The sequence below is a fragment of the Elephantulus edwardii genome, unplaced genomic scaffold (genome assembly GCF_000299155.1).
Source record: "Elephantulus edwardii isolate Elephantulus edwardi_28Jun2011 unplaced genomic scaffold, EleEdw1.0 scaffold00126, whole genome shotgun sequence".
Lineage (NCBI taxonomy): Eukaryota > Metazoa > Chordata > Mammalia > Macroscelidea > Macroscelididae > Elephantulus > Elephantulus edwardii.
In genome coordinates, this window is record NW_006399876.1 from 7,869,248 (window position 1) to 7,890,998 (window position 21,751).

The following is a 21,751-nucleotide window of genomic DNA, read 5'->3' on the forward strand; positions in this document are numbered from 1 at the left end:
GGGTTTGTCCTGTGGTGGCAGGGGGGCTGTCACCCCTGTAGGCTCCTCGCATACCCCATGGTCTTGGGCACTTGCTCTCTTCCTGTGCTTGGCCTGCTTAGTGGCTACACTCCAAGGCAGAGTGGAGTGGGGGGCTTGCTGGCTCTGGGAGGCTGAGCGTCCCACCCAGGAGAGGGATAGTAAATGGTCGGGACCAGGCGCCTTGCTTGCTGTCCTCCCAGCCACAGCCGGGTTCCTGGGCAGACACCCAGGCCAGCTCCTCCATCGCAGTCTGGACAGAAGACTACACTGGCTCTTGGGGACCCTGTCAGGTGGACCGAGTGCTCCTGGCTCCAGGTGGATTATGGTGAAGGGCGCTGGACAGAGCTGAATTTGCATCTGGCCCCGCTGCCCGTTCTGGCCCCGGCCCGGCTGCTAGTTTCGCCGCACAGGGTGCCACATGGACACAGGCCTGCGCAGTGTGGCCAGCATCTGGTTCCAGTGCGTGGTGCCCATGCCGCTGGCTGCTGGCCCAATGATGACGTGACCCACGTTGTCCCCACGGCCATCGCTGCTGCTCTCAGCCACCGTCACGCGGAGAGACAGGTCCTGTGGAGGAAGGGACATGAGTGCTGGGGACCAGGAGCCATGCCAGTGGTCACCCTTGGCTCCGGGGTCCCAGCCGACAAAGGTCAGGTCCCTTCGAGATGCCAGGCATGACTTCTCAAATCCTCACCTCCACCCAAGAGGTGAAGAGACTCACCCACGGCTGCCAGGTGAAGGCGTGGCGGGGCGAGGATTTGAACTCGGTCTGCCAAGCCCCACAGCCCACAGTGTAGATAAGAGCCAGACCGCTCAGTTCTGCACGCCCACTGCCTTGCTGTGTGACCTTGGGCAAATGACTGAGCCTCTTTGTACCTCAGTTTCCTCATCTGCAAAATGGCGATGATGACAGGTGCCCAGGAGCTCTGGTGGCCCAGTGGGTAAGGCGCTGTGCTGCCAACTCAAAAGCAGGCAGTTGGAATCCACCAGAGGAGAAAGACGGGCAATCTCCTCCCCTGCGATTTACAGCCTCTGAAAACTCGCTGGAGGCTCGGCTGCGAGCTGATTCTGACTCGGCAGCACTGAACAACATCTCCTAGGGCTCCTCTGGGTGGGAAGTGGGCTAAAAGCACAGTGGTTGTCTGCTGCCTGAGTCCAGTCGCCCCCGGCTCATAGTGACCTCACGTGTTACAGGGAGAAGTCCTGCACACGGCGGCTTTCTTGCTGCCACCTGTACAGGAATGGTTTGCCAGGCCTTACTTCCGCAGATCCCTTGGGTGGGTTCGAGTGACCAGCCTGTGTGCCGGCAGGCAGGCAGGCTTCTTCTCAGGCAGCCTCTGCTGACCAACAACATGCTCTGAATAGGATTGTCTGGGGATTCTGCTGCTTGTCCCTTGTGAACACCAGTGTCCTCAGTACCCACTATCGGGCAGCGGGGCACCTGGTGGGTGCACAGTAAATGGCTCATTACCTGAAGGGTGATGACTGTGCGCCAGCCATCGCCACCTTCTGGAGGTGCAGGAAGCAAGGCTGGGGGTGCACAGAGGGCCCCAGGGAATGGGGTGACCTGTCAGCCCTGCCGCCCTCACCTGGAGCAGGGCCACCGGCACTGAGAAGATCATGGCCTCGTTGAACACGGGGTGCGGGTCGTCCCTCTTCACAGCCGTCTTCTTTTTGCTCATCTTCCTCCCGTCCTGCAGCAGGTACACCTTGACGAAGGGGTCTGTGGGTGGGCCAGGAGGAGGGGCTGAGGGCCAGTGTCACAGCCCTGCCCACCTGGCTCGTCCTCAAACCTCCACTGTTGCCTCCTCTCATCCTTTACCGTTCCCATTTTATAGACGAGGAAAATGAGGCTCCCAGCGCACTGAGGGAAGAGCTGGGCTCTGGCCTCACAACCCGCACATGAACGCCCCTTAAAGGGGACCCTGGGAGCTCAGCAGACCCAGAACTTTGCATCCTAGAAACAGCCGAGAGCAGACCTCAGCCGGAGCCATCTGTGTGCCCTTTGCCCTGCCTGACTCATGGCGTGTGGGTCTGACATGACAGTCACCTGCCACCCACCAGGTGACTGTGCTGCACCTGTTGGGGCTCAGGTCCTCCGCCAACTACACACCCTCCCCCTGGCTGGCACCTCCCAAAGCATGGTCATTGCCACCTACAGCACTCTGTATCCAAATGACAGCTGTTTTCATGACTGTGGCTGGTGCTGGGGGCATCTGGCAGATCAGGTACTCACCCCATCCTGGGGGGCCCTGGCCCTTGTTTGACATAGGGCCATTCTGTGTCTGGTCGCAAAACCTCCCTCGTGAACCCCAGTTCTGGAAAATGGGTGCCCACCTTGCTTCCCTGTCCAGGGCCCCTCCTGCTCTCAGACTTTCTATTACTCAGCCCCCCAACTGTCCCCCTCAAGGGGGCTCCCCACCGTCCTCCATGGAGCCTGCTTCCTAGGCCAGATTTATCTTCCCACCACGCATGACTCCTGTGCCCAGCAAAAGCTGCAGGAGGGGGACTGGCGCCATGCCCCACACCTGCTCGTGCCTCTGGGTCTCGGGGGGACACGGAACGAGGGCACAGCTGCCACTCTGCCACGCAGAGGCCCCAGGCAGAGTCAAGCGGCCAGCATGTACCCCCTTACCCGCTGTGGTCTTGTTGTTGGTCCAGATGAGGTTCTTGGCCTTCACCACCACCACTGTGAGGCGCTCGGCCGTGGGCAGGTAGCTGAGGGACAGCAGGATCTCGCCTACGGCATCAGCGGCCTGAGGGACAGGCGGGTGGCTCAGACGGCTTTCCGTCAGGTCTTCGATTGCCAGGAAAGGGCAGGAGTCCACAGAAAATGCACACCAAGCTGCTGCCACCAGGAAAGAGGCTCCCACCCCCGAGAGCGCGTGCTGCCTGCACCACCTCTGGCCCCTGCCAGCGTCAGCCCTGCCTCCAATGCAGCAACCAGGCGCAGTCTGGTTCCCAACTGCTCATTTCAGGCCTAGACAGTGCTCCATGGTGGTGCAAAGGACACGCTGTTACTGTTGTGCACTGAGTCAGAAGACTCACAGGTGAGCCTCCGGTGCGTGTCAGAGGCAGTAAATCACCCGGGAGGAGACTGCCCATCTTCCCCCCATGGAGCTGCTGGTGGATTCGACTGTGTGCCTTTGGGTTGGCAGTGCAGCTCCCTGCCACTAGGCCACGAGAGAAAGTAGCATTAGGTCACTTGCTTCAGTAACCGTGATGCTGCCCAAACTGCCCCACTCAAAAAGGTGGCCCTCAGCTTGGCCACGCTAGGGCCAGAGGGGAGCTTCCTTGTCAGAAGGCCTGTAGGAGGGGCCCCTGGAGGTCTTGTAGGCGGAGCCGCGGAGGCTGTACACGGGACGGGGGGCGGGATGCCTTCGTGTGCACGCACTAGTGGAGTTTCCTTGAACATAGCTCAGCTCTCCTCCCCTGCTCCCCTCAAGCAGCTGGAGTTCCACGTAGCAGGACTCTGAGGGGTCAGGTGGAACCCTTAGGGGCAGACTCGCCTTGTTCTGGTCCTGCAGGTAGAGCCAGCCGCCGAAGGGCTGCAGCGGGAGGTCCAGCACGGACAGCTTCAGCTCCACCACGCCGGTGCTCACGTTGCGCTCGTCTTCATCGATGCCGAACACCGAGAACCGCAGGCTCTTCTCCTCCAGGGCGTCAGGGTCCAGGGGGATGGAGAACTTCTCATCGAAGAAGATAGAGTAAGCATTCCTCTGGATCTGCAGAGAGAAAGGGCCGCGGAGGGAGCTCTGAAGTTGGAGAAGAGGTGGTAGCCGAGGCCTGGAAGGCTGTGGCAGGGAGAGCACTGGACAGGGAGTCCACGGACCTGGGCTGCAGTCTGGTACTGCTGTCCCCACAGCCATTCATCTTTCCTTTGGGGTTCAGCCTTGACTTCCATGGTCTGAAAGCCCTCTGTCCAGCCCTCAGTGATGGCTAGTCCAGTGGCCTGCCGTCAGAAGTCCCCAGCACCTGACCCACTCCACCTAAAACATCCTCACCTTCATCTTATCTCATCTCATCTCACCTCATCTCCTCTCACCTTACCTCACCTCATCTCCGTCTTATGTATTCCTCATTGACCACCTTCAAGGAACTCCTGTGACTCTCAACATCTTTTTCTCCCAGGAAGGTGACAAAGCTTCGTCTTACATACTTTGGACATGTTCTTAGAAGAGATTATTTCTTGGAGAAGGACATGATGCTTAGACAAGTGGAAGGTCAGCGAAAAAGATAGTGGCACACAGCACTGCACAATGCACACACAGTGACCGCAGCAATGGGCTCAAGCATGTCAGAGAGGATGGGATGACACAGGACAGGACAGGACAGTGCAGATCTGCTGTTCATGTGATCACTGTGAGTTGTACTGATAACATCTAACAACAATGCTCCTGACAACTCCGGCTGTGCCCTGGAAACCCCAGGGTGGGGGCCAACCTTCCCTTATCCCTCAAAGCCCCCCATACGAGTCCCCTCACTCAGGGAAGCTCTCTCAATGCCCTAGGCAGAAGGCGTCCCTTCTGTGGATCTGCTCCACACACGCTGTGACACTCAGCCCTGGAACTGCTGGTTTCTGAGTTTGAGCCCTTGGACCCTGAGCAGCTCCTAGGGAGCGGGGCTCCGTATCTCCTGTACCTGCTCTAGCAGCCATCCCGAGCCAGATGCATGCTGGGTGTGCGGCCAAGAGTCACCCAGGTATCTGTCAGGGTAATGCTGTGTGGCCTTGGGCAAATCCCTTAACCTTGTTGAGTCTCAGTTTTCTTCTCTGTAAAAGATTCACATTTTCTTATCTTTTAGGGGATAAAAGGGGGAACTCACTAGTTCTCACAAGCTAGACCAATAAACAACATCATAATAAACAGAAAAAAAGAAGCAAGTTGTCAAGGATTTTCATTCACTTAGTTCTACGCCCACGGCATCAGTCCAGGTGTACTGAAAGAGGCAGATGTGCACAAAACCCCTGCAAACTGCTCACAAGCAAAGATCTCACCCTGAGAACTCGGTGCGTGAGACTTTCAATCACCTCACAGGCACGTGAGAGCTGGGCGTGCGTGGGGCAGACGGGAGAAGCCCTGCCCTCTCTGATGAGGTGTTGATGTAAGAACGCTGACACTATCCCCGCCTGCTGGAGGAAATGTTGTGGAGGAAGAACACCCAGAATGCTCTTCAGAAGCAAAGACAGTGATACTTTGTCTCGTGTCCTGTGGTTACGTCATCAGGACAGACAAGTTAAACAGAATGCCAGTGAAGAAGGGGAAGGCCCTCAACAAGCTGGACTGACACAGCAGCAGCAACAATGGGCCCGAGGCACCATGATGGGAAGGACAGTGCAGGACCGGGCGGTGCTGTGGTCAGAGTGGACACCTAACACCTACTTGAGACAACACGAGTGCTGATGTGCTGATGCTAGAATGAAGCTTGGTGCAGAGGGGGCAGCTGACAGAAGCTGATCATCTGGCCCAGGGCCTTCAGCTTGAGGGTACAGCCTGCAATCCCACGCGGAGCCAGGGTGAACGTTCTAGAAGCCCTGCCTTCCTGTTCTCCACCCAGAGCAGCAGACGGAAGCTCAGTGGTTCAGTGAGTGCAGGGGCTCACAGCACCCACGAGCATGTCAAAGGGAGCACACCCCAGGCTGCCGCCCCCCCCCCCGATGGTGATAACTGGCCCTGTCTGAAGACCTTGCTGCTGACCATGCCCCTCTTGAGATCCAGCCTGGAGGACACATGGTATTTGTGTGCTTGGCCCAGGCTCTCAGGTCAGCCACATAGTCAGGCCAATCAGATGGCGCTGTCCTGGGAGTGGGACCTGCTCGTGGCCCAGCCTGGGGTCCATGTGGTGCTCGTGGGAAGGGTCCAGGGTCAGCGGTCAGTCAGGCTGTTCTGTCCTGGGAGTGGGACCTGTTGTGGCTTCCACAGAGGGTCTCCATTGGTCTGCTGGGGGTAGGGCCTGGGAGAGTCCACTGAGCAGCATACTCAGAGGTCACTGAGTCAACCTCCAACCAGCAGAGGGCCCCATCTTGGCCACCTGATGTATCTTCTCAGGGCTGCCATTGCCCTGGGGTAAAATCATCTCCATCCCCAGGTCTCATCCCCTGCCCTCATACTTGCCCCCTCTCCCTCATGCTCCGAGTCTCAGCATGGTTATCCTTCCTCCAGGAAGCCTCTCTGACCCTCAGGCCAGCTGCTTCACTGCAGGTCACCAGCCTGCCCAGGGGCCCGGGAAGCCTTTCCTGCCTTAATCACTCTTTATACAACAGTCATTACACACAGTGTGAGTCTGTGTACACTGCAGACTCTGGTGCCCCAAGCACTGTGGGATGGATGGATGGATGGATGGATGGATGGACGGACCGATGTGTGGTGGGTGTCACTGGACTCCCCCCAGGAAGCTGCATGCAGGCATCTTGTGGGGGTTACCCAGAGCACTGCTCCCCCTTCAAAGGCTGCGTGGGCCACCCCCTGGTGGTATTTCAAGACAAGACCCTTATTCCTACCATCTGTTCTGAAGCTACTGCGTGGACCACACCGCCTAGCAGTATTTCAAGACAAGACCCTCATTCCTGGCATCTACCCTGAAGCTGGAGGACTGCCCATTGTGGTGGGTCCTACTGGGCTGTGAGGCTAAGAACCTGCCCCTCCTCCAAGTGCCCTGATCACGCCCTGATACTACTGCCTGGGCCCCAGAAAGGAGTCTCTTACTATCCTCTGTGGCATGTTCCCCACCCAGCTCCCCATTCCAGAACCTTCCCTGGGGGAAGAAGCTCCCTGCAGCCCAGCCCAGTCCCTGACCTCAGCACTCACAATCATGTCCTCCTGTCCATCTCTCTCAGATCTGGCTGAACTAGTCACATTGCTGTATCCAGCCTGGCTCTACACATCCACTGTCCCAGGAGGGGTCTCCAGTGAGCCCAGACCCTTCTCCACCGGTGCAGCCAGGCAGTCCCCACAGATTGGGGTCCTACCCAGTGCCCCCGCTCCTGGCTCCTCTACCGATGCAGCCAGCCACAGTCCCCACAGATTGGGGGTCCCACCCGGTGCCCCTGCCCCAGCTCCACTTACCCGGGAGATGCCCACGATCTGCTCATCAGGCAGCAGGCTGACGCGCATGAAGCAGGACTCGAAGCTGGCCTCCTCCCGCTCCAGGAGGTCCTTGCCCTGCAGCAGGGCCACGTGGAGCGTGTGCGAGGCGGCGTCATAGTCCATGCTCACCTCCACCTGGCCCAGCGTGAAGTCCTGCCCGAAGGTGTTGCTCACGGAGGAGATGGAGTTCAAGGAGTCCGCTGACTGCGACTTGCGGAGGGTCCCATAGGGGGCCAGGTCCAGCTCCCGGCCCATCAGCTCCAGGGGCCCCAGCTCGCTGATGCTCTCAAAGGTGTCCTCAATGCTGAGGCTGGCTTTGCGGCTGGAGGGTGCCCGCACGCTGGCACGCTGGCCGGTCCAGGCAGGGGCCCTCTGAGGATGAGGAAAGGGGAGATGGAGGCATCACCCAAGTAAGATTCAGGGACCTTGGGGAGATGGGGAGGAGTGGAGGGAAGTCCTGGCTGTTCAGACCTCCCCGCCCTTGGAAGGTCCTTGTTTGATTCTGCTTTGTGTTACATCATTTTCTCTCCCCAATCAAGTTGCAGGAAAGTTCCTCCCATCATGTTTATTCATATAGATGGTCCCACACACAGAGGCATCCAATGTTATGATGTAAGCTGAGTGCCCAGTGGGACGGGAAGGGGTAATAGACCAGGTGCAGCACTTAACAGATGCCAGGCAGCCTCAGATGAAGTTCACAAGAAGCATTTACTGGAGCAGTGCACCCAAGCACAGGGAGCCGCTGAGGACGGTGCAGGATAGGACGGGGTTCTGACCTGCTGTTCATAGGTCACTACGAGTCGTACTCAACTAAATCCACCTCGCAACAACAAAAAGCTGAGAAAAGTTAATGTTGGATAATAATAAAAGCAGCCCAACGCACTGCCAATGAGTTCCTCCCACATCACAGCGACCCTCTGCTGAGTGTCTGAGGTTGTACAAATTTTTAAAAGAATTTTATTTTTTCTGTGTGTCCCATCAAGTTGAATCTGACTGGTACCGGAGGACACTGTCCCTCCTTCTCCAGCAGAGCATCTGGTGGATTCGAACCGAGCACCTCTTGGATCGCAGTGCAGCTTCTTACCACTAGGCCACCAGAGCTCCCTTGAGGCCACAAGTGGTGGACTCGTCTTTCTCCCTAGACACAGCTAGTGGACTTTTCTGGTAGCAGCCCAGCACAGGCCTCACTGCACCACCAGGGCTCCTGGGTGGATAATGCTTGCCCTCAAGCAGCTCTGGCAGCACAATGGTGAAGCCCTCAGCTGCTAACCTACAGGTTGAGAGTTTGAATCTACCCAGCAGCTCCATGGAAGGAAGGCTTGACAGTCTGTTTCCATAAAGGAAACCTACAGGGATGTTCTGCTTCGTTCGTCGAGGCTGACGGGACCTAACAGCAGCGACACTCAAGACCTTTTCGTTTCTCTAAATTGACCTTGAGTTTGGGAAAGCACTTGCTTTTGTGCAAAAAGCAGCTCTCGAGATGCTGAACCGTCTTCATTTTGATACTTCATACAGCTCCCCATGGACTTTTCATTATTCCCCAGGGGCTACACATTTGAGAAGTCCTGGTGGGACTGTGGATAAAGCACCATCCTGATAACTGAAAGGTCAGCAGTTTGACCCCACCAGCTGTTGAGCGGGGAAGGATGTGGCAAGAGTGCGGACCTCACAGCCCTGGAGGACAGTTTGGGTAGCCTTCAGTGCCGCAGGGAGCACATCAGCTCTACGGCAGTGGGTCAGCTGGGTTGTTGGACATCTAGATTGCTCTAAATTTTATTTTATTATTTTCTCTCTCTCTCTCTCTCTCTCTCTCTCTCTCTCTGTGTGTGTGTGTGTGTGTGCCACCAAATCAGATCTGACAGATACAGGAGGAGATTGTCCCTCCTTCTCCAGCAGAGCATCTGGTGGATTCGAACCATGCACCTCTTGGATTGCAGTGCAGGTTCTTGCTAGTAGGCCAACAGAGCTCGCCATTGCTCTAAATTTTTTGCAAATGTAGCAGCATCCAACTGCTATCTGGTTTGTGTCCTGAGGCAGAGAACACAGGCCTTTGGAAGCATTTGAAGCTGTTGCCAAAATGCTCTTTGAAAAAAACTTTGCCCATTTACACATCCTCCCAACAGAGTGAGAGAGTGTCTTCCCCGATGTCTTCCCAACACCCTGAGCGGGTGGGACCCCAATCTGGTGACACATTCTGGCTGTGCTCCTGGAAGCCCACATGAGGGTGGAAAGTCTTTTTGCCAAGTCTTCCAGGATGCAGCACCCCACAGTGGATATCGAGGGCTCTGAAAAGTTCTCACAGCCTGAGGCAGGGATTCTGCATTTGGGTAAATTACTTGAGCACATCACCCCGAATGGACACAAAGTTATGCATGTACAACATTTAGTGCATTATTTATAATGGCATTTAGTAAGCCATGTCTCAGCCATGAAAGTATTTATGGTGTATGTTCAGCCTTATGGGAAAATGTATCAGCCAAAAGTAAGAGGGAAAAAGAGCAGGGTATAAAACTCTGTTGAGATGAAACCCTGGTACACAAAGGAAAGACTGGGGTGGTGGGGGTGAAACCTGACTGAGTAAACTGGAAAGAACGGATAAAACTAGAAACAGGTAAAAACAGCCAGCAGCTGCTTGCCTAAGTTGTTGTTGTTATGTGCCATCGAGTCGCTTGTGTACAGCAGTCTTAAACCTGCTCTTTCCTGTGCCAATTTTATTGCCTCTGACACACCCATCCCCTTTACCCCAGTCACTGAATCAATCCATTTCATTGAGGGTCTTCCTCTCTTGTGCTATCCCTCCACCCTCCCAAGTAGGACATCATTCTCTAAGGACTGGCTTCTCCTTGCAACATGTCCAAAGTATGTCAGACGAAGCTTCAGAATCCTTACCTCCAGCAAGCAGCCTGGTCTCACCCTCTCCAGGATGAACCTGTTTGTTCTCTTAGCAGTCCATGCTATATTCAATACTCTTCACCAGCACCACAGCTCAAAGGCATCAATTCTATATCATCCCTAGTCATTGTCTAGCTTTCTGATACACAGCAAGTAATTGCACAGACCATGGCCTGAATCAAGTGCATCTTAGTCTAGTATTTGGGATATTTTTCTTCTTTACTCCTTGCGGCATTTTCCCATATGTGATGGGCTGCTAACCAAGAGGTCAGCAGTTCAAATCCATCAGCTGCTCTGAGGAGAAAAAGGAGTAAATCTGTTCTGGCTGAGATTTTACAGCTGGTAAACCCAGCGAAGGGCCACTCTGAGTTGGCATCGGCTCAATGGCAGTGGGTTTGGGTTTTGGGCATTTCTCTTGGGATGGTTTTCAAAATGGAATTTTGGTTGAATTCATTCTTTCAACAAATACTTATTGATTACCAAGGAGCTCTGGTAGTGCAGCTGTTAAGCTCTTGGCTGCTAACTGAAAAGTTGGCAGTTGGAATTAATTACTGGGTCATGGAAGAAAGATCTGGCAATCCACCCCTGTAAAGGTGGTTGTTGTTGTGTGCTGTCAAGTCAGAACTCACCCACAGCTGACCCTCCATCTAATTCTCAAAGGCAGTAAATCTGATGGGAGGTGACTGCCCATCTTTCTTCTGTGGTGGTGAACTGTGTGCCTTTCAGTTGGTTATCAAGGAAAACGTGTGGGCAGTCTTACACGACCACACTGGCCTGGCACCGCCTGATGGCACTCACAACAGTAGGACATGTGAGCACCGGATCTGTGGGGGGTGGATGAAGCGAACTGGGATCTGTTCTAGGGAGGAAACTCCCTAGGTGGGGAGGGTTGGGAAAGGCAGAGTCCATCCTGAGAGGGGACAGGGTGGGCATGCTGAGCCCCACCTGTGAGCACCTGAGGGGCAGCCACCTCACCTTCTGTCTGGCCTCCGCGTAGGTCTCTCCATATTTCCGCTGCAGGTATCGGTAGTCATAGTTTGGGAACGGGGAGGGGCTGGGGAAGCTCCCCGACGTCCAGAGCTTCCACAGGCTCACAGCTGCAATTCCCAGAAGAGCCAGGGCCCCAGCAGCGTAGACGCCCACCTCCCAGCCAGGGGGGCTCTTGATGACTGCAAAACAAGGGCGGCCCTTATTAGTGGCCACAGGATCCCCAAGTGGTAAGAGACCCTCCACCCCAGGGAGCAGGGGTGACCACTGTCCCACCCAGCCTGGGTCCACTGGAGTTTCTGAGTGAGGAGTCTGGGGAGAAGGAGAGGAGATACTTCAGATGGGAGTCTGCTGTATGCCAGCACTCTGTGGGCAGAGGCAGGCATGGCGGCTAGCCAGTTTCAGCCCCTTCCTCTGCCATTAAAGAGCTCACTGTCTGGGGGTAAACAGAGAAAACAGGGTGATGGGAGTTGAGTTGGGAAGAGCTTAGGAGGGCTTCCTGGAGGAGAGGCACCTGAGCTGAGCTATGAAGGTAAAGAAAGAAGTGTGCCAGGTCAAAGCAAGGGGGGCCGGATGTGTAGGCATAAAGAATGAAGGACAGAGAAAGGACCCAGAGAGAGTGGGGTGTCCAGAAAGGGATGGGAAGGGATTCTATGGGCTGGAGAGATTGTGCACCTCTGTTTCCTGTAGTCTGGCACACAGGGAGGAATGCTGGCCACGCTGCCCTGTTCCCCCGGAGGCCAGCCAGCTCTAGTTGAATCCACAGCACACACTCACTCTGGGGTGGACAGGTCTTAGCCTTCAGTCACAACATCTACCAAGCCCTGTGAGCAGAGGCAGGAGCCCGGGTGGCGCTGTACATTAAGCACTCAGCTCATAACCGAAAGGTTGTTGGTTTGAACTCATCCACCCCTCCCTGAGAGAAAGCTGTGGCAATCTGCTCCTATGACAATTTATAACATGAGGAACTTTGTGAGCTGTTTTGGCAGCAGGTAATGAGACAGGTAAGAGCTCTGGTGATGTAATAGTTAAAGTCATAGTATCTAATTAAGAAGCTGGGAGTTCGAATTCACAGCCACTCTGTGGGAGAAAGCTAGAGAGATGTGGCATTTGCTTCTGTGGTCATTCACAGTCTCTGAAACCAGGTGGAGGGTGCGCTGTGTCAGAACTGACTGGAAAGCGGAGCGAGCTGGAAATCAGCAGAGGTGGCAGCTCTGGTGGTGCAGTGGCTACAGTATCGGTCTGTGAACCAAGAAACTGGCAGTTCAAACTCACGGGCCACCCTTGGGAGAAACTGGTGGCTTCCATGAATGTCTGCAGCCTTGGGGACCCTATGGGGCAGTTCTCCTCTGTTCTGAAGGCTGGCTGCTAGGTGGAACCATCACAGATGTGGGGTGAGCCAAGGGAGGCAGCTGCAGACACAGGGCGCAGCCATCTGGGCTCCCAGCAAGGCCCTGGTGTCTCTGGCCTTTGGCAGCCCCCCTAAAAACAGAGATGACAAACAAAGACGTCTTCCTCTCAGGAGCCCACCTCAGGGAATTTATGTGAAAGGAAAAATCCCAACAAGCTTCAGTGTCTGCTGTGAGTCATCCAGGCTGTATTCAAACAGCCTAGATCTGGAAGCGTCCTGAAGGTGTTTCCGGAGTGTGTGTGTGTGTGTGTGTGTGTGTGTGTGTGTGTGTGTCCAGCGGGGGTGGCGGCACTGCCTTGGGAGGGAGTGTTACCGACCTTCGAGAGTGACAACTGAGGTGATGAGGATGGCACCTTGGCAACGTGGAGACATGTCTCCGTCATTGTTAAGAGAGAGAAAAAAAAATCAATCCCCCGCATGGGATGGCCCCACGTTAACATGGTAATAAAGGACAAGATGCAGTGGGGGGTGGAGGCGGTGGACCAGGGACGAACAGAACCATGGGTAATAAAGAGCGCGAGGTAGTCTCCTTTGAGCCTGACTTCTCTGGTGGATGGGACATCATTTGTGAGCTAACCAAACCACAACAAAGAGATACGCAGAGCGTCCCTGGTCCAGCTCATCGTCAGCAGACTGCAACGCAAAGTTCTGGAAGCTAGGTCAACTGGTGATGGGTAAACCGCGGCAAGAGAGTTCTGGCCTTGGGGTAAGGAGCTATACCGCCAACACAGAGGCACACGGTTCGAGTCCACCAGTTGCTCCACAGGAGATCCTCCTGTGTGATATACCGCCTCTGAAAATCCACAGGCAGGTGGTACCAGAGGAAAACAATCCACGGTGTGTGGCACATGTGACAGCTCCTGCGGAGATCGCTTCAGCGAGGCCACAGCAGCTGGATCTTGGCACTGCAGGGGCTGGGGAGCAGGAGCTGGCCAGGGACTGAGGGCACAAGTGGGTCCTGGGCATGGCTGGGGTGGCAGACAGTGTCAACCTCCCCAAGAAAGGGCTCCTGGTCCCGGAGGGACGGATGCCAGCTATCTGGTTGGCAGAAAAACAAGACAGGGCTAGGGGGTGCCAAACGGCCAAGCCCAGGCTTCCTCAGAGCTGAAGGAAACCCCAGAAAGGTGACATGAGAGCTTTGATGGCCTAGAAGCAAGAAGCTGCACTGCAATCCCAAAGTTATGCAGTTCGAAGCCACCAGCTGCTTCATGGGAGAAGGATGGGCAATCTCCTCCCAGGCGCTTAAATGCCTCTGAAAACCCGCCAGAGGGTCAGCTAGGGGTTGGTTCCAGCTGTACAGTACACAACAACAACAACAGCAAACTATAAAGAACAGACGAGATAACAACGCATTTGTTTTATCCTCACTGGGTGGTAAGAGAATTCCCAGGGGGAAACGAGGTCTAAACTAAGACTTGAAAATGAACTGTCGTAGAAACAGCAGGTCTCCTTAGAAAGTACTATTGTTTACTATTTATGAGGCCCTGTCCAAAGCAGAGGGAGCCCGACGGCAAAGGCGTTCAGATGCTAACCAAAAGGTCAGACGAACTCACCAGCTGCCCTACTTCCTGTAAAGATGACAGCCTTGGACACCCTATGGGGCCACTCTACCCTGTCCTGCAGGGCTGCTGAGTCAGAATGAACTTGACAGCGGTGGGTTTGACTCTAAGCAAGCAGCCCTGGTGGCGCAGTGATTAAGCACTTGGTTGCTAATGAGAAGGCCAGCAGTTCAAACCCACCTGCCGCTTTAGAGCAGAATGAGGTGCCCCCGTCAAGACTGCAGCCTTTGAAACCCGAGGCGGTTTTGCTCTGTCCCATTGGGTAACTGTGGGCTGGAATTGACTGAACTGCAGCCAGGGGTTTGGGTTGTTCTGAGCATTTAATACATATTCACCCAGTAAGTCCTCAGGACAACCCCGGGAGGTGGGGTTCTATTTTGATCCCAATTTTATAGATGAGGAAGTTGAGGCCAGAGGGTTCTAGGTCTGCACTGGAAGAGCAGGAGGACTTAGCCAGGTCTGTCTGAAGAGCTGCAGATGGGAGGGAGGAGCTGTGTGGGTGTTCTGTGGGGTTCTTGGGGTCTCCTCCTGACTATTCCCTGTACTTCTTGAGGAAAGGCTCATCGTTCCCATTACACAGATGAGGAAGTAGAGGCTAAGAGAGAGCACAGCACTGGAGCGAAGTGAGGACCCTGGGATGGGGAGCAGGAAAGATGGCACTTGGAGAGGTGGTCCCTCAGCTTGGGGCAGGGCTGGCTGGGAGCCACATGAAGGTGGGGAGCCCTGGACTGGGAGTCAAGAGAACTGAATTCCTGCCCTGCCACTCACTCACTCTCTTGCTTTCTCTCTTCTGTAAATGGGGTGAGCATGTGTGTTTCAGCTCTGACACTATCCACCACTGACTGGCAGAGATGCAGGTGTGTGTCGTCTCTAGGCTGTCTCCAAGAGCAAGGATCGATTGGTTATGCCTGCCATGGCAGCAGGTGTGGGCTGCAGTCAGGATACCTGCCACCTGGGACTGGGTGCTCACACCCAGTTTAATCGGTCAAACTGGGTTGAATGTTCCATGGATCTAACATCATCCCTCTTCGGCTACTAACCAGGTTCTAGAAATGACCCTGAGTGAGTGGACTTCACGTCACAAACTCACCCTCCAGGGGCAGTGGGACAAAGGTCTCCAGCTGAATTCCCTCAAGTCAAATCTGGGCAGGTCATCGGAGTGGAGCGATAAGAACTCAGACTGGCCCGAGCATGGTGTCCCTAAAGCTACGTGAATGTGGGGAAGTCACTGACCGCCTTACCAGTAAAATGGGTCATTACTCATGCTGCACTGACACCCCTCCCCAGGCCACGTACAGGCATCCTGAGACGGCCGGCGGGTGTGCAGAGGGGCCACGGGGACTCACCGCTCAGGTGGTATTCCGCCACGTCCACGGCCATGACGATGCCGCAAGTGCCTGCGGAAGGGAAACCCAGTTAGCAGAGAGGGTCACCTGCTCCTGTGACCCACTTCCCACCCCCTGTATCACACGGGGTTCATGCAGCTGTGAGGGGAGCTGGTCAGAGAGAGGTGGTTCTTAAAATGGCACGAGAGCTCTCCTCATGCACCCTAAGACCTCATTGCAGCGTCAACGATGAAACAGAACACCTGGGCACGTGCGGATTTCAGATTAATTTTTACTCTGAGGAACCCCAAGTACTGCACAGGACATACTTATGCTAAAAAAGTATCTGAATTTCAGGTTATATCTCAGAGTAAGTCTTCCCCTAACAAAGAGCCATGGTGTCACAGTGCTAATAAGAAGCCTGGTGATTTGAACCAAGCAGCATTTCCTGGGAGCAAAGAAAGGCTTGGTGACCTGCCCTCTTAAAGATTTACAGCCTGATGAGGGCAGTCCTCTGTTCTACAGGGCAGTTACAAATTAGAATCAGGTTGGTGGTTATACTTGCTGTTAGGCAGTTCTGGTGTCCTAGTGGCAAGGAGTTCAAATCCACCAGCTGCTCTTTTGGTGAAAGACAGGCAACCTCTTCTCGTGCTATTTACAGCCTCTGAAAACCCACTGGAGGGTCAGCTGCTGTGAGTTGGTCTTGACTCATTAACAGTGAGTTGGAGGTTTGTCTGGTGTGTGTGGTTTTTTTAAAACGTGGTTCTAGTCCACTTAGTAATGGATTTTCTTTGTCACATTAAGGAGCCAGTATTAGGGTAGGATGTGTCTCAGATCAAGGAGTCTTGGTGGCACAGTGGTTAAAATGCAAGTTTACCCTTTATCTGTACTTTTTACCCTCTGTACTTTTTTATTTTGCCAGAACTTTGAACATTATTTTGCTTAAAGAGAGAAAACCCAAGAGTCAAGCAAGATTTAGCCATTTCTGAACACAAATGCACACTTCTGTTGATGAAGCAATAATTTAAAGAGAATTAAAAAAAGAGAATAAAACACAACTACTTTCTGAAGTCAGCAGAATCTCTGCACATGTTTATTAATCAATTCAAGGTTTCCTGGAAATAGAACCCTTTAATTGGCCCACTACTCCTTGATAACTTTTAGCAAAAATTCATACCAAACTGTATGTTTATGAATGTTTTCTTTTTTTGCCAAACATTCTTTCTGGCATCGAGAAATATTTTTAAAAATCAGACATGAGATGCTTATAGTTCCTATCACCCTACTAATTTAGAAAAGGGGGGGGATAGCCTGGCTACGAACTAAAAGATCAGTGGTTCTAACACACCAGCTTCTCTGTGGTAGATAAGGCGACAATCTGCTTCAATACAGATTTGGGCCTTGGGCTTTGAGAGTCCTATTTACACTGCCCTGCAGGGTGCCGTGAGTCATGACTGACCTGATGGCCAGGATCGGGTTTTGTTTTTGTTTCTGAGGTCTGAGGAAGTTCTTCTAGAAGGTCTGTGATTCCCTGAACTCAGGCAACCACTCAGTGTATTGTGATTTTTGTTGCTAAGAAGTAAATCCGGCTGGTGGATATGATCTAAATGAGAAGTGAGGTTTGAAAGCAGGACACTGGGGTGAGCAGTAGCCCAGGCTTAGCTCAGGGACCACAGAGGGTGGAATAATCTCTCCTTCCCATGCTTGTGTTTCCCTTGCAGCTGAGATCCACACGCCTGCCTTCAGGCAAGGCAGGTACAACAAAGAAGGGAGGGGGGGAGGAAGAGGGGACAGACCCTCCTCACCTGGCCCCAGGGCAGCTGCTCCTCCTTGTAGGAGAATGGTGGGTTGTCTGGCTTCTTAAAGGAAATCCAGACATCTGGAGTTTTTAACAAGCAGGTTTTTTGATTTTCAAATAGTGCAACCAATTCACAAATCATATCACAGGGATGAACTCCCCCAGCTGTGGCTCCCGTTAGTGACCCTGGAAGCATGTGTTCTCCCTCTGGGACCAGAGTCAGAAGGGGAGGCAGAAACCTAGCATTTCAGGAATTCTGAGGTTCTCTCCAGCTTGGAGCCAAGAAGTTGGGGTGCCTTGGTCCAGACAGTGTTGTCTAGCACATCTAGAGGGGTCACATGTCCCCAAGGAAGGAGGCCCTCAAGAAGCAGGCCCAGGGTACACAGGCTGCTCCTTGCTCCCACTCTCCTGGAGATGCCCCCACTCTCTGAGGAGATGTGGTTGTCATGGTGATGGGAGGGCGGTGCTAAAGCAAGAAGGGCTTCAGCATCCTGACTTGAGCTCACTGGCTCCTGGGAGCTGGGCTGGATATCAGGATAACAATGGTTAACCTTGCTAAGTGCTCCAGCGCCAGGCACGCTCTCACACTTTGATATACAGCATACACCTCACCAAATCCACCTAATGCCACCAATGAGAAGCCCTGGGGGTGGAGCAGCTTACGTGGTGAGCTGCTGAGAGGTCAAAGTTTGAACCTATCCTCAGGAAAAAGACGGTGTAGTCTGTCCCCACTAAGATTTGCAGTTTCAGATTTGGGCTTTTGAGTTTCCTATGAGCCCTCTATGAGCACCGACCTCAGAAGGGAGGTACAGTTATTATCTTGGCTTGTAGATGAGAGTGTGAGGCTTGGTAGTAATTTTTTTTCCCTGCCACACAGGCCGGTCAGCCTTCCAATCAGGATTCCAGCCCAGACCGCTGTCTCCAGAGTGAACCACTGGGCTTTACTGTAGGCAGGCATGGAGCTTCAGTGTGTAAGAGCCTGTTGGCAGACAGCTAAAATGTGACCTTGCCACCCAGCTAGCTGCAGGTGGCCCAGGTCCTGTTGAGAGGGGTCTGCACCCCTAAACCATGTATGCCTACCTGACCACACATGTCCCCTCTTGCCCTGCCTTGCTGGAATCCATACGCAAAGCCAGCAGTTGCTCCTCCTCCTCCCTTAACCCTTGGACAGCTCACGTCCTCAGCAAGTTTAGGCTCTATCAGGCCTCTGCTATTGGGGTCCTCATTCCACCAAGGAGGTTCAGTCTAGACTCCAGATCACACCCTCCTCATCACAACACCCCTTTCTCAGGAGCTGGGATTTCTGTGAAGGTGCAAATGATTCCTATTCACACACACCCCAGCCAGAAGTTCTAGCTGTGGCCACCAGAGTACATGTCAGAGCCCAGGTAGAGGGAAGTGATGTCTGTGGGGAGGGGTGTGAGAGTGGGATTCTGTGAGCGCATAAGGGAAACAGGGCTGCTGTCGCACTGGTTTGAGTAACCTTGAGATTGTTTTAACCTTTCTGAGCCTCACTTGATTCATCTGTGAAATGGGTCCTTAAGAGGAAAAGGCGAGTGTGGTTAGACTTAGCATGAATTCCTGTGGTTATTGGCCTGGCGATGGTCCAAACATGTCCTTTTGCCCCTAAACTTAGCAGTGAGATCGCAAGGCCAGATGAACAGCTGGCCCTGTTGTCCTTGTCTTACACTAAAGCGAGCTGCCAATAGTGGTTCAAAAGGGGGACATTTCCCATTAAAAATTAGCCCCAATAACAAACTGGTGTCTCTCCAACACTGAAATCACCCTTGAAACTAAACTTCCAGCCAGAGAGAGTCCTTATGTGATCAGTAACACCAGAGAGGCAAGCATCCCTTGGAACAATCAGCCATGTGACATCAAAGGGTAACGTGCTGAGGATAAAGCCCAGGAGGCAGGAAGGGATGGGAAGGAAGAATGGAAACAGGAAACACAGGGAAGAAGTAGGGAAAGTGCTGTTACAATGGGGGATTGTAAATAAATTCATAAAACAAGATGTGTATGAATGGCTGAAGAGCAAATCAATTTGTGCTATAATCTTTTACTTGCATGGTAATTTTTTTAAAATAAAAAAGACAAAGTAAAGGATGGTGGGTGTTAAGTTAGCCGACTTAATGAAATCAGAGAGAGGGGGAGAAAGCTTAATGCAGCTTTATTAAGGGGGGGAGCTCCCGGGTGAGTTCCTCATCCTGGAGATGCACAATGGGAAGTTTACTGGGGAGGGTTTTTAGAAACAGTTTTTAGGGAGGGACATTCCACTCTGATTCACCTGGCTCAGCCAGTCAGGCAAGGCTGTTTGCTCTTCTTATCAGTACAGCAGCAGGCAAGGCCATCAGCATTTGAATTCTGAATTCTTCCTTCTCTTTGGCCCCTTTTGCCCAGACTTAACAGTGGAGTCATTAAAAAAAAAAAAAAAAGGAGAGGACACAAATTGCTGGTTCATGGAGGGGAGAAGTCTGTGTTTCTAAGCCAGGTAAGTGACATCAGAGAGGTTAAGTGACTTGCTCAAAGCCACCCAGCTGGGAGCATTGAGGAGGGCTTATCAGCTGGCCGTGCTGCTTCAGTTAGAAATGACAGCCCAGGACTTCACACACACCGCCAGTCAGCTCCCCAAGACTACCATGGGCAAACCCTGCTCTTTTCCCTGCTCCCTAAAACGGAGGCGTCATGAAGGGCAATGGATTTGTCCAAGGTCACCTGCTGAGTGACCATAGGGCAGAGAGCGAGCCAGATCTAGGTTTGCAGCAGCCCCTTCCCGGCTTTCCACCCTCTCTCCTTGACCCCATCCCACCTGATTCCCCCCTCCCCCACCGCCCAGCCCGGCAGCCTGCCAGGCGGAGGGGCTGCGCAGCTCTGAGCAGGATGCTGACGAGGCATCTCGGAGGCCAGGCAGCCTGGGGCCAGAATGCTGCGTGCACCCTGACACACAGAAAATGGAGCACAGCAGGGCCAGAGGGGAGCACTACGCAGCCCCAGAAGCCCTCCTCCCCTGCCGCCCCCACCCCAGCGGACCCCCTGCCAAGGCCAAGCCGCAGGAGCTCACTCATGGAGAACAGCTCTGGGCTCAAACCTGGCTCAACACCGAGCAGGGCAGCTACAGGAATTTGGACGTGTGCTGAGCAGGGCGCCTGGCACAGCAGGCAGATGGATGCAGCTGGTCACGGCTCGGATAATGGACTCTGCATTTTACAGAGGACGAGCTGAGGCCACTGGCCACCCAGAATATGGGAAGTTACGCTCGGGTCAGTACCAGCGTGGGCAGACCGAGGGTCCTAGCTAGCCACCACTGTCTCCTGACCTGATCATGGGGACCTCGTCCCCCAACCTTGATGGGCTCTGACCAGGATGGGGGCTCCTCCTGGACTTGTCAGAGAAGTGCTTTCCAGGAATTCTGAGGGAAGGGGACGAACCGGAACCCTGACCATCCTCACCTCCATCATTTCCCAGGTGGCTCCCACTGAGCTACCCTGGGACCCCCAGGGAACGCGATGGAGCAGGAGGGGGCTCAAGGGAGCCTCACACCTTCCAGCAGTCAGGGTCCAAGCACCTACAGGTCTAGAATCCTTTTTAAGTGCCTCCCCCACTTTCTGAGAGATCGACATCCTGCCGCCCCTCATCAGCCCACAGAAACAACAGCACAGACTCGAAACCCAGAGCCGACCGAGGGGAGGGGGCCGCTGGCATTTATTAAGCACCTACTATGTGCCAGTCACTGAGCCCAGGACTTGCCATGTACTAGCTCACCCAGTCCTTACAGAGCCTCTGGAGTATTTCTTACTCTCTCTTGCTCTGTTGATAAGAAAACCGAAGCACAGAAGTAGGACAGGAGGTATCTTTAGGTTTAAACCCACTGCTCAAAGCGCCTGGGTGGGGTTTCCGATTTCAGAATGGGGAGGCAAGTCCGGACCCTGCTCTGGACTGGCTGAGTTAAGGGGGTGAGTTCACTTCCCACCCTGAGGTTTGGTGTCTCCCCGTTTCTAATAGGAAGGGGGATTCCAAGGCCCTTGTTAAAACTGCTGGTCTCTTTCTCCTGCTGCTTCTCTTTCTCCAATCCTGTCACTCCCTTGATGGGAAAGGGACAAACATTCTGGGATGCAGGTTTCCCAGGTTCTTTGAGGGAGGGGGTGGCTTCCGACTGGCAGCGAAGACAGAGACCCTGCAAGAGGCGGTCACAAGGCTCCAGGTCCCAAGTTCTGTACAAATCTATTTGTGTACCCCCGTCTCCACTCCGTGAGCTCCGCACTCCAAAAAGCAGTGGCCCCAGATCTCTCCACGGGGCTCAAGAAAATCCTCCCGCCCCGTGCCCGCTCAGGCCGGCCTGTGTTAGTAGAGGGTGCGGTCCTCTCTGACCCCTGCCACAGCCCCCTGGGGAAAGGGAGCTCCTCAGCTGGGGCCCCTCAGTTCTGACTTAAGAACCCTTGGGGTATACAGGGCTTGGAGTCTGGGGCTCTCTGGGGAGGGTCAGGGCGCAGGATGGGAAATCGAGGGGCGTGTGTGCACGCGGGCGCAGGGGAGGCGTGTAAATGGCGGGCGAGCGCGTGTGTGCACACGCGGGCCGGACGTGGGGACGCGGTGGGTGCGCAGTGCGCGGAGCCCGTGCGGGGAAGGGCGCCCTGCGTGAGCGGTGCGCGGCGCGCATGCAGCCGGAGCTAGCG

The 21,751-nt window shown here is 54.1% G+C and overlaps 1 protein-coding gene across 1 annotated transcript; it reads right to left on the reverse strand.

The window, feature by feature from the left end:
* Positions 1-212: 212 nt before the first annotated feature.
* SYT12 (synaptotagmin XII) lies at positions 213-15,339 on the reverse strand. Its single transcript, XM_006893267.1, has 7 exons — positions 15,302-15,339; positions 10,974-11,167; positions 7,086-7,478; positions 3,531-3,746; positions 2,657-2,777; positions 1,611-1,744; positions 213-588 (listed from the first exon to the last, which is right to left on the reverse strand). Exons 1-7 carry the CDS (start codon positions 15,333-15,335, stop codon positions 415-417), a joined length of 1,266 nt encoding a protein of 421 aa, XP_006893329.1. The 5' UTR covers positions 15,336-15,339; the 3' UTR covers positions 213-414.
* Between the last annotated feature and the right edge of the window lie 6,412 nt (positions 15,340-21,751).

Excerpts from the sequence above, each read along its gene's own strand:
- SYT12 (XM_006893267.1), bottom strand. The coding sequence starts at position 15,335 with ATGGCCGTGGACGTGGCGGAATACCACCTGAGCG. Across the intron at positions 3,747-7,085 it reads AGATCGTGGGCATCTCCCGG|ATCCAGAGGAATGCTTACTC; the intron begins GTAAGTGGAGCT and ends TTCTCTCTGCAG. Across the intron at positions 589-1,610 it reads TGCCGGTGGCCCTGCTCCAG|GACCTGTCTCTCCGCGTGAC; the intron begins GTGAGGGCGGCA and ends CTTCCTCCACAG.